Source organism: Mustelus asterias, chromosome 8 (assembly GCF_964213995.1).
Source record: "Mustelus asterias chromosome 8, sMusAst1.hap1.1, whole genome shotgun sequence".
NCBI lineage: Eukaryota > Metazoa > Chordata > Chondrichthyes > Carcharhiniformes > Triakidae > Mustelus > Mustelus asterias.
Window position 1 is genome coordinate 75,514,298 of NC_135808.1, and position 12,727 is coordinate 75,527,024.

Genomic DNA, 12,727 nt, shown 5'->3' on the forward strand with positions numbered 1-12,727 from the left:
CTACATGACAGAAACACCAAACATCCCAAACCGTTTTGCGGTAGGAACAATTCCATGCTCTCAGAAGGGGTATATTCGGAGGAGAATAGTAACCTGGGCTATTAGCAGGGAATTCTGCGCTGACTGGGAAGCCCCGGGTACACTGGGATCCTCACTGGGGTATGGGTTCCTCGGAGCTTTATCTCTGGGGGGGTCAGCCGGGGTAATTGGAGCAAAGAATAGAAACCATATTGTTTGTGGACTAACAATCCTGGGAAACAGCACTTCAAAAGCATTGGAGGCTGTTAACCAAGAAATGGCTGAACTGAGATTGTATCCACAGCAGACACGATACGCAGTGGACTACCAGTTAGCACAAAAAGGGGGAGCATGTGCAGTCATAGGCAACAAATGCATAACCCATGTCACAGATGAGTCTTACAACATTACACAGGTCATCAATGACATCAGGAAACAACTTGATAACTTTAGACAGGGACCCAGGAGAGGAAGTAGTTGGCTGGCATGGCTGGTGGGGGAGTCCTGGGAGTCGTACCTGTTACATGGATTGGTCATACTCATTGTCATTATAATTGTCTGTTGTCTGACTGTTGGATGCCTTAAAGTCTGTTTTAAAATAATGTTGACAAGAATTGTGCCAGGAGTCAGTGTGTACATCAAAGAAGAGCCCCTAATGAAGATCCCTGAAGACGTCGGAAGAAATGAAGATACTGGAAGAAATGAAGACATCGAAAGAAGCGAAGAAGGAGAGAAGAACGAAGAATTGTATATGTGAATGTATAATTGTTGGTCTGGGGATTGTTGAAGCCATAATCCGACCAAAAGGAGGGACTGTAAGGGGAAAATATAAGGAAAGCACACTTTACAATGGCTGCCTGGCACATAAAGAGTTAACTGGGAAAGGAGCCAAAAAGCAGACACCAGCTCCCACTTATCAGAAATCACTTTAAATCAAAACCTAACAGACAAGCCATTTCTAAATCACAGACAGTGACTCAAAGTAAAACAAACACCTCAGGAAGCCAAGCCGAGGGTCGAGACATCTTTTAAGATAAGGAAAACCCGAAACAAAGGGAATAGATTAGCCATAGGTAGGGCGGGAAAATATGAATGCAAGGAAACCAATTAACACCTGAATGAGCCGAAACCAACCATTGATAGATACAGACATGAGGAAATGTACCCATTCATAAGAACAATACTATGTTAAATGTCTATATCTGTTTGTACCTGCCTAAATGATGTGATAATGTTCGAATCACCGGTCCATCCATTGTGTAAAAAGTATAAAGATGGACCGCTCCCGACATTTTACCGAGAGAAGGTTTGCTACAGACATGTGCCTTGTCTCCATGGAGCTCCGTTAAATAAATCGTATTTTCTGAATCTCGAAGTCTGACTACTAGTGGATTTTTCCCACAACACCACCCAACAACTATGATCTCTTGTTCTAGATTCCTCTCTTTCTATAACCTCTGCATTACCTGTTAATGTTGGGATGGTACTAGTGTCCTCCAATGTAAAAACTGAGGCAAAATATTGATTTAGTGTCTCAGCCATTTCTGTGTTCCCCAATAATAACTCCCCAGTCTTATCCTCCAAGGGACCAATATTCCCTTTAGCTACTCTCTTCCCTTTCATATATTTATCGAAGCTTTTGCTATCCTTTTTTATATTTTGCGCTAGTTTTCTTTCATAATTTACCTTTCCTCTTTTTATTACTTTTTTTAGTAACTGTTTGTTGATCTTTAAAGGTTTCCCAATCTTCCAGCCTGCCACTGGCCTTTGCAATAGGGTATACCTTGGTCTTTGTCTTTATGTTATTTTTAACTTCCTCGCTTAGCCATGAAATTTAATGGATGTGTTCAATATTGTTATGGGTTTTGATAAATAAGGAAAAGTTGTTCCCATTGGCAGGAGAATCCAATAACCAAAAGACACAAGTGGAGAGCTCCAGCTCAGAGGGGCCTATCTCCATCACTGAGCCTATCAAAGTTTGAGATTGATGGATTTTTGGACACTAAATGAATTAAGGGATGGGGAGGGTAGAAGATCGACCATAACATTGCTGAAAACTCAAAGAGCGGTATGGCCAACCAGGGGAGAGATGAGGAGATAGATTCCACACAGTGAGCTGTTGTGATCCAGAATCAGTAGCAACTTACAGAAGAGAATGTGATCTATATTTGAGAAGTATAAATTTATAGGGTAATGGGAAAAGAACAGGGGCTTGGGTTGAATTGGATATTCCTCTTGGAGGGCTAGTACGGGCACGCAGGGCCGAATGGCCTCGTTCTGTGCTGTATCATTCGGGCGCTGGCTGCTCTTAACTGCAACCTGCCTTTTTGACACTGAGTACAAAAGTGGCACCAGCGACTCTAACTTTCCTGTTTGTGTGTACATGTGAAGGGACTGTATCTCATCTAATACCTTATCACAAATAGTGTCTATATTTATATTACTTTGTGTCTGTGCTTTTTAAAACCGCAGTACAGCTATTCTTTTCTATAATTCTAGGGTCTGTTTATTCAGATCTGTCTGCTTTCGGACAGGATTTATTTGTAATTAGACAAGTGTTTTGTGCCGCTTGTCGCTGGGGCCGCCTCTGGACTCGGAAGCAGGAACTGGGCGGATCTGCGGGACGGAATAGCCTCGGCTGCTCTCACTGTGAATCTGCTCTCGCAGCGGAGCGGAGCTCAGCCCCCGGTGGCCGCGATGTTGCCACTGCCTCCGGACCGGGAGATTCTCTATAAAGATAGCAGAGATGCTCTCTCCATCCGCCGCCGCTGGAAGCTGCTGGTCGGCCTCCTCTTCGCCTCGCTGGTCGCAGCTTACCTCGGGCTGGTGGGATACTTCGCCGTTTACAGGGATTTCTTTCCAGGTAAGAGCCAGTCTGTTGTCCAGAGAACCCCACCGATTTCAAACATTAGCCTCGGAGCCGCGGGAGGGGATGAGAGGGGTAGGGTTCACAGGTTAAAGTGCTCTCAGATATTGCTGGTGGTAGTGTGTCTCGGATATGAAGGTGCTGGGACCTTACCTGTGATGGGGTGTTAGTGCGTCCTGGGTAGGAAGGTGTTAGGTCCTTACCCGTGATGGGGTGATAGTGTGTCCTGGGTGTAAAGGTGCTGGGTCCTTACCCTAACATGTGATGAAGGCAGTGAGTGCCCCTTTAACCGAAGCCAACTGTCTTCACTCTTTCAGATTTCACTATCCCACAGTTGCACTGCCTCACACTCTCAAACTGACTCTCAAACACACAAAGCAACTCTCGAATACAAACATTTGTGTACAGTGTGTTTCACACAGACACGGATTGGCTTACAGACGCTCTCTGGCACATGCTGCGCTTCTTTTCATTAACCAAATAAACTAAATCGATTAACAGTGGGGTAAATTAAAAATGCAGCCCCTTAAAGGGATATTGCAACAAAGTGAACAGGATCTCAAAGGAAACTTAAAACATCAAAGCAAAAAGGGATCGATAATGCAACCTCGTACCCATGTCTTTGGGCAAGGAACTGGCACACGCTGTGTGTATTTCTTTCTCTCTCACAGCTACATTCAAACAGTTCACAAACAGCCTGACTCACATATATACATACTGCTTCATACATGTGTACAGACATATAGCTTGGAAAAGAATATGATAAATGAAAGTGATCAAATTGCAATCATTCTGATTGCTGGATGCCCCCGTTAATTATATTTGATAATTAAAATATTTATAACTTGCTTTGTTTTCACAAAGATAATGTATAATTGGTGAGTTTTGAAAAATGTGTCACACATTTAAGTGTGGTTCAGTGGGCAGCACTCTTGCCTCTGAGTCAGTAAGTTATAGGATAGGTCCCATTTCAGGAACTTTACACAAAAGTCAAGGTTGACACTGCAGTGCGGCACTGAGGGAATTCTGAGGGATCAGTGTCAGAGGTGCCATCTTTCAGATGTGACGTTAAATGGCTGTGCTCTCAGATGGACATACACCATCCCATGGTGCTAGTTTGAAGACCCTCACCCTAGTAGCCTGGTCAATATTCATCACAAAGAAGATGATCTGATCATTATCATGTGGGAGCTTGCTGTATGCAAATTAGCTGCTATGTCTACTCCATTACAACAGTGACTACACTTCAAAACTCCTTCATTATATGTAAAGTACTTTGCGACAGCCTGTGGCATGGAATAACATGAATAAATGGATGCTGGTGAGGAGACGTGTGGGTTTGGTTCTAATTACAATTCACAGACATCAATATTCATTCCAATGATGGACTGGAATGATTGCAAAGTAAACAAACTAGAGCTGACAACCCCGGCCCCCCCCTCCGACAGCCCCCGCCCCCACCCTCCCTCCGACAGCCCCCGCCCCCCCTTCGACAGCCCCCGCCCCCACCCTCCCTCTGACAGCCCCCGCCCTCGCCCTCCCTCTGACAGCACCCACCCTCACCCTCCCTCTGACAGCCCCTGCCCTCCCTCCGACAGCCCCTGCCCTCCCTCCCGACAGCCCCCGCCCTCGCCCTCCCTCCGACAGCCCCCGCCCTCGCCCTCCCTCTGACAGCACCCTGACAGCTCTTGCCTCCCTCTCCTGTTGAGGTAATGTTCTACATGCAGAAGATATTCACCTAAGTGGTCGTTTTTTTGTGCTTAAGCCTGAATTGTAAGTGTTGACAGGTTATTTAACTATGGAAGCTATCACAATAAGTTAGATCATGTCCTTAACAAAAACAGAAAATGCTGGAAAATCTCAGCAGGTCTGACAGCGACTGTGGGGAGAGAATAGAGCCAACGTTTCGAGTCTGGATGACCCTTTGTCAGAGCATCAGACGTCTCAATTTCTCCGCTCCTCTCAACCACTCTAACTTGTCTCCTTCTGAACTTGCTTCACTTCTTTCTCTTAGGACCAACCTTGTCATCAAACTCGCCAACAAGGGCTGTGATGTTGTTGGCTGGCATATGGACCTCTATCTCACAGAGGCTGAGTGAGCGCCAACTCTCGAACGCTTCCTCCTACCTCTCCCTGGACCATGACCTGACCACTGAACATGGTTCTCAGCTCTGACAAAGGGTCACCCTGACTCAAAACATTGGCTCTATTCTCTCCCCACAGATACTGTCAGACCTGCTGAGATTTTCCAGCATTTTTTGTTTTTGTTTTCAATCCCAGCTTCCGCAGTGTTTTGCTTTAGATCATGTCCTTACCCGATATATACACTTTCCAGCAGTGCCTCACTGGATTGCGATGAGCCTTGCTGATTTTTATTGGCTTTCTCTAGCCAAGGGCAAATATAGCACAAATGCAGTGTGATTGACATCAGTTAACTCAACACCTTCTGGCCTGCATTATTCAGCATTATATTGCAGTTGGAAGAATTTCTAATTAACTCCCAGCTTGCCCCCACTGCCTAATGAACACTCGCTGTGACTCTTTGGTACCACATCAGTGCACTTGCAGCCTGTTCAGCAAAGCCAACAAGTCAGTGGCAGCTCCAGTAAAACAGCAGGAACTGATCTGAAGTCTCTGAATAGAGCATACCACAAGCTGTAGTGGGAGGAACTGAAACTGGCCAATGCAGCCCATGTGCCCTGGGGCCAGTGGAATTGTACCAATGAGACTGGGAGCCTATGTGACTGGGCAAGATTACCACAGAGATTCAGATATAACCACATGCCCACTAATGAAATGGGAGGCATTAAGTTGAAGCAGAAAATATCAGATGAGTCTATCATTGTGGTTTCACTAACAAAAACAGAAAAAACAGCGAGTCAGGCACAACATCTGTGAAGACAAGTGTGACAAGCTAAAGTTTCATGCATAACTCGTCATTAATGGGAAATGCAGGATTTATGTCTGAAACATTATCCTGCCCCTTCTCTCCACAAATGCTTTGTCTGCCCAGCTGAGTTTCCGACACTGATCCCTTTGACGACTACTACTTTTTAATAACGCCTTCGTTCCTAGAACAATCCCCATATTCTAGAAAAGCAGTTCAAACCAGAGCAATAGGATTGGTCAGCTATCCTAGAATAAACTGGAATGGAAAGGAGAACAATGTCTATTCAAAATGAATGCCAATAAGTCTGGGAATATAAAGGACTGGAAATTATTATTCAGTTGTATAGGGCTTTGGTCAGGCCCCATTTGGAGTGCTTCTATTTGTTTATGTAACACGCCTCAGGAAGAATATATTGAAATTGGAAGGGAGATTAATTAAATTAATGAGTTAAATTGTGCAGACAAATTGTACAAATGAGACTTGTATTTCTTGGAATTTAGAAGATTGGAGGGGAATCTAATTGAGGTGCTGAATTGATAAAGCGGTTTGATGAGGTGAGAAAGAAAGTCTTGCATTTATGTAGCACTTGTCACAGTCGTAAAGTGCTTCAAAGCACTTGGCAGCCAATTAAGTAGTTTTGAAGTGTAGTCACTGTTGTAATGGAGGAAACAAAGCAACTAATTTGTGCACAGCAAGCACCAACAAACAACAATGTGGTAATGAACAGATAATCTGTTTTGGCGATGTTGATTGAAGGGTAAACATTGGCTGGGATAACTTTCCTACTCTTTGAAATAGTACCGTGATTTTTTACAGCCTCTGTCTCCTCTGGAGGAGGAAATCAAGAACAAGGGAAAACAGGCTTATAATTAGAGCTGGCCATTCAGGAATGACCTACTACACTATCTTCCCCCAAAAGGTTGTGGATGTGAGGATATTGGAGCTTTCAAGACAGCTTTGTAGTAGATAAGATATCTAGGGTTATGGGTCAAAGATGGGTAAACGGAATTGAGGTACAGATCAGTCACAAACTAACAGAATGATGAATCAGGCGTGCAGGTCTGAATGTCTTCTCCTGTTACTGCATTCTTGCTGCTTTTGAGGCAGATTCCAACAACAGTGTGTGCTGCCATCAATGGAAGCCTCATCAGAAACTATCACATAGGCTTGGTACAAGAAAATGGAATCTTTTTGACCCAGGGACTGACTGCTTGGTCAAATTCTAGTAAAAGCACCCAGATCAAATCCCACTGCTTGAAGCTTTTTGTATGTATAGATTTCTGGTAGGATTGGGTTTGGTTGTGATGCTATCTGTGTTTTAGATAATGCACTGACATTAACTTTTCCAATTCACTTATGAAGAGTACACTCTTGTTTATTGGGATACCAGAGGGATGCAGGTTCCTATGGAATGATAGCCTGGCAAGAGCAAGCCCATGTGGAGGGTGGAAGTTAAGCACATGTGCATTAAGTAGACAATATCATTCCTCATATTGACTCAACAATATTTTAAAAATGCCACCTTGCTAAGGATATAGGAACATAGGAATTAGGTGTGGAAATAGACAAATTCAGTCTTTTGAGCCTGCTCCGCCATTCAATCAGATCATGGCTGATCTCTCCCTGGACTCAAATCCACCTCCCCACCTGTTCCCCATATCCCTTTATCTCTTTTTTAAAGTTAGAAATATATCTATCTCCTTGAAACCATTCAACGATTCAGACTCCACCGTGCTGTGGGGCAGCAAGTTCCACAAATTCACCACCCTCTGAAAGAAGTAGTTCCTTCTCATCTCAGTTTTAAATCTACCGCCTCTCAAACTATACCTGTGACCTTTTGTTCGAGATTGCCCCATAAGAGGAAACATTTGGTCTACATTTACTTTATCAATCCCTTTTAAAATTTTATATACCTCGATCAGATCCCCTCTGATCCTTCCAAACGCCAGCGAGTAAAAGCCCAAACTGTTTAATCTCTCCTCATACATCAACCCTTTCATCCCTGGAATCAATCTGATGAACCTCCTCTGAACTGCCTCCAATGCCACCAAATCTTTCCTCAAATAAAGAGACCAAAACTGGACACAGAACTCCAGATGTGGTCTCATCAACACCCTATACAATTGCAACAACACTTCTCCACTCCAGTCCCTTTGCAATAAATGCCAACATCCCATTTGCTTTTTTTTATTACATGCTGCACTTGCATACCGACTTTGTGCAATTCATGAACATGGACACCCAAATCTGTCTTTGAATCTTTCCATTTAGGTAATAATTTGCCTTTCTATTTTTTCTGCCAAAATGAACAACCTCTTATCCACAGTAAACGCCATCTGCCAAATTTTGTCCCATTCTCCAGCCTATCAATATCTGTCTTTTTATATCCTCTGCCTGCTTTCCTACCTATTTCAGTATCATTCGCAAATTTTGCTATGTTACACTCTGTCCTTGCTTGCAGATCATCAGAATAGTGAGGTAGCTATGATAGTAATTTATTATGGATATACTAGTGAAATTGCCAATCTGTAATTGTTGAATTATTCTGTAAAATAGCCAAATATTAAATAATTGTCAAAATTCCAATGTGTCCAATGTATTGGAATCATGCAGTACAGAAGGAGGCCATTTAACCTGGCCTTTTTGAGAGAGCTGTCTGATTAATTCTACCCCCGTCCCCTAATCCCATAACTCAAACTCCTCTTGATAAATTCTAATAGGGGGCTGATTAATAGAAGGTTATTAGATGATGACTCTTCCCTCCAACATTATACTCACCCCAAACTTTAAATTGGAATCTATTGTTCCCAGTGTAACATTTTGTACACATGAATACATATCTAAATTGTGTCTCTCATCAGTCTAAAGGTATCATTTACAGATCCAACCAAACAAATCAACAGCAGGATTAAAACTCAATATCGAATGTAATGCAATGTCTGTCAGATATCACCAACAACTTGCATTTATATAGGACCTTTAATATAGTTGGCAAGCTTCTCGAGAGTGTAATCAAACAAAATTTGACGCCAAGCCACATAAAGAGATATTTGCACAGGTGAACAAATGCTTGGTCAAAGAGGTAGATTATAAACAGCAGCTTAATGAGGAAGAAGATTCGAGAGCTTAAAACAAGGAAGAGAATTCCAAACAGTAAGCTGGCACAAAGCTGTGTTACTACCATTACTTAATTTAACTACAATTGCAGGATGGCCAATATCATTATAGGCTTGAGTATTAGTGGTTACTGTAGAGGTAAGTAGAGTCTTAATAGTAATTTACAGACTTTAGTCCATCATAAATATAACCTAATTGTAAGTTTCATGAAATATCATTTCATGTCCATATAATTATGTGAGTTTAAGTTCAAAGTCTCTTTTCAGTGTATCATTAGAAACCTTCAGTATCAAAGCCATCTCTTGGCTTGTAACCATAGAAAATATACACCTCCTCGCAAACTGATTGTACTGTCAGACAGAATCATTGCAGCACAGAAGGAGGCCATTCAGCCCATCATGTCTGGACTGGCTCTCTGAATGAATAATTTATTTGATGCCATTCTCCTGCCTTCTACCCGTAACCCTGCATATTTGTCCTTTTTGGATAAGAGTATAATTCCCTTTTGAGTGCATCGATTGAAGCTGCCTCCACTACACTCAGTGCTGTTCTTCTCTGGGTGTCATTTCAGGACAATTCAGTGATAAACTGTCATCATATCAGCTTTCTCCAGTATTTGTTCTTTATACTTTAGCTAAACTGCGACATATTGTAAACTTTTTGAATGACTGTTGTACAGTACGTCATTCAGTATTTCAAATTAAGCTACTAGCAATTAACACTCAACATTTCTATTGTTCGTCAAGGACTGTGTAGTGCACTCTCAGGTGAATGAAATCCAACAAAAAAACCTTAAGCTACCATAAAATTAAGTTCCCAATTTGATGACAATGCTTTCTAATGTTCTGTTTTAAAACATATAACTGACTGCCTGTGGGAAGTCTTGCAAGATAGTGTGCTCTGCTAATGGCCAATATCGTAACTGCTGAGGAATGCTTTCAGTCACAACACTGCCTGAGTCATCATTTTTAAAGCTCCAAGTTAACATGAACCAAAGAAGAAGAAGCTCCTTCCCAAGATCCACAAACAGGACTGACCTGGTAGACCTATTGTTTCAATCTGTTCCTGTCCCACTAAACAGATGTTTTCCTCACACCCTACACCCTGTAAGGATTCCATTCCATTCTCCCAATTCATAAGAACATAAGAACATAAGAAATAGGAGCAGGAGTAGGCCATCTAGCCCCTCAAGCCTGCTCCGCCATTCAATAAGATCATGGCTGATCTGATAGTGGGTTCAGTTCCACTTACCCGCCCGCTCCCCATAACCCTTAATACCCTTAATGGTTAAAAATCTATCTATCTGTGACTTGAACACTTAACGAGGTAGCCTCTACTGCTTCATTGGGCAGAGAATTCCAAAGATTCACTACCCTCTGGGAGAAGAAGCTCCTCCTCAACTCTGTTCTAAATTGACTCCCCCGTATTTTGAGGCTATGCCCCCTAGTTCTTGTTTCCAATGTAAGTGGAAATAACCTCGCTGCTTCTACCCTATCCAGCCCCTTCATTATCTTGTATGTCTCTATAAGATCTCCCCTCAACCTTCTAAACTCCAATGAGTACAGGCCCAGTCTACTCAATCTCTCCTCATAAGCTAACCCCCTCATCTCTGGAATCAACCTGGTGAACCTTCTCTGTACCCCCTCCAAAGCTAATATATCCTTTCTTAAATAAGGGGACCAAAATTGTACACAGTACTCTAGGTGCAGCCTCACCAGTACCCTGTACAGTTGCAGCATGACCTCCCTGCTTTTATACTCCATCCCTCTCGCGATAAAGGCCAACATTCCATTTGCCTTCTTGATTACCTGCTGCATCTGCAAACTGAGTTTTTGTGATTCATGCACAAGGACCCCCAGGTCCCTCTGCATAGTAGCATGTTGTCACCGTTTAAATAATAGTCCATTTTACTATTATTCCTTCCAAAGTGGATAACCTCACACTTACCAACGTTATACTCCATCTGCCAGATCCTTGCCCAATCAATTAGCCTATCCAAATCTCTCTGCAGACTCTGTGTCCTCCACGCAATTTGCTTTCCCACTCATCTTTGTGTCATCTGCAAACTTTGTTACCCTACACTCGGTCCCCTCCTCCAGATCATCTATGTATATGGTAAATAGTTGAGGCCCCAGCACCGATCCCTGCGGCACGCCACTAGTCACTGATTGCCAACCGGAAAAGCACCCATTTATTCCGACTCTCTGCTTTCTGTTAGATAGCCAATCCTCAATCCACGCTAACACTTTACCCCCAACTCCGTGTACCTTTATCTTATGCAGCAACCTTTTGTGAGGCACCTTATCGAATGCCTTCTGGAAATCTAAATACACCACATCCACCAGTTCCCCTCTGTCAACCGCACTCATTATATCCTCAAAGAATTCCAGTAAATTAGTCAAACATGACTTTCCCTTCATGAATCCATGCTGCGTCTGCTTGATTGAACCATTCTTTTCCAGGTGTCCTGCTATTTCTTCCTTAATGATAGATTCCAGCATTTTCCCAGCTATGGATGTTAAGCTAACTGGCCTGTAGTTACCTGCCTTTTGTCTACCTCCTTTTTTAAACAGTGGCGTTACATTAGCTGTTTTCCAATCAGCTGGCACCTCCCCAGAGTCCAGTGAATTTTGATAAATTACAACTAATGCATTTGCTATTACTTCTGCCGTTTCTTTTAGTACCCTGGGATGCATTCCATCCGGACCAGGGGACTTGTCTACCTTTAGTTCCATTAGCCTACCCAGCACTACCTCTTTAGTAATAGTGATCGTTTTAAGGTCCTCACCCCCTACATTCCCATGACCGTCAATTATTGGTATGCATCATCCATTTCCATTGTCTCTGTTTCAATGATGCAACCTTCTACAACAGATTTTCTGAGATGTCTTTTTGTCTCCTCGTTCAAGGAGTACATTTACAAGACCTGAACTCTTTTAGGATTTCCCTCTTCCCAAACAATATCCAATCTAATAGATCAATATGTAAAGGCCAGCTTATAGTTACCACACTGTATATGATTGAATAGTTAGTCCGAGGAACGTTCTCTTGGTTTGGTGAAGATATTTGTTTTACCTGCCTCCAAAAAGGTTTTCTGCACTCTTACTTCTGGTCTGGGCCAGCTGGAACTGACTTACAGGCTGTTAGGTGGAATCTGCACCCTGCTTCCACAAAGAGGCTGCCAATGGTATCATTGTTTCCCTTTGAAGATTCTCTCTGTACATTTATCTGTCGATCCCCTCGACTTCTGTTAGTTTTTCAGATTAACATATGTATATTTTTCCTGAATGGTGCAAATGTCTACCTCAATATGCTTCCTGTTGGCAGGATCGCGTGTTTCTTTTGGTCTGTCTACGACTGCCAATCTTGTCTAGGGATTCACATCCTGTGACAATACCTTTTAAAATGCTTTGGACCTGCTGGTGTATTCATGACACCAGCACCAAACACGTTTCTCCCCCGCCTCTCCTTTCAGTATTCCGAAGGGACCATTTCCTCCATGAAACCATGATCCACACCTCCATCATCCTGTCACTTTCCCAAGCACCTTCCATGCAAACACTGGTTTCCTTTTTACCTTCTCTCTCGTCACCTTTCCCAAACAGCCATCTGACTGTATGTAATAAATTCTGATTTTTTTTTCTGAGTATTAAGTCCACTTAAAGGGATTAATTTTCTTTTTGGATACAGCTGTATTACAATATACTTTAGAAGCAGTGATTTACAATTGCTTCTTTCAATTTAGCATACTGTATTCACTGCTCACAATGTGGTTTCCTTTATATATGGATTGGGTGATTGCTTTGCAAAACAGCTTTGTTTAGTCCTCACGCATG

The 12,727-nt window shown here is 42.6% G+C and overlaps 1 protein-coding gene across 1 annotated transcript in view; it reads left to right on the plus strand.

Annotated features, from left to right (window-relative positions):
- Positions 1-2,670: 2,670 nt before the first annotated feature.
- fam151a (family with sequence similarity 151 member A) overlaps positions 2,671-12,727 on the plus strand; it is a 44,613-nt gene continuing 34,556 nt past the window's right edge. Inside the window, exon 1 of the mRNA XM_078218244.1 lies at positions 2,671-2,881. Coding sequence (XP_078074370.1) covers positions 2,716-2,881 — 166 coding nt within the window. The 5' untranslated portion in view covers positions 2,671-2,715. The remainder of the gene's footprint in view (positions 2,882-12,727) is intronic.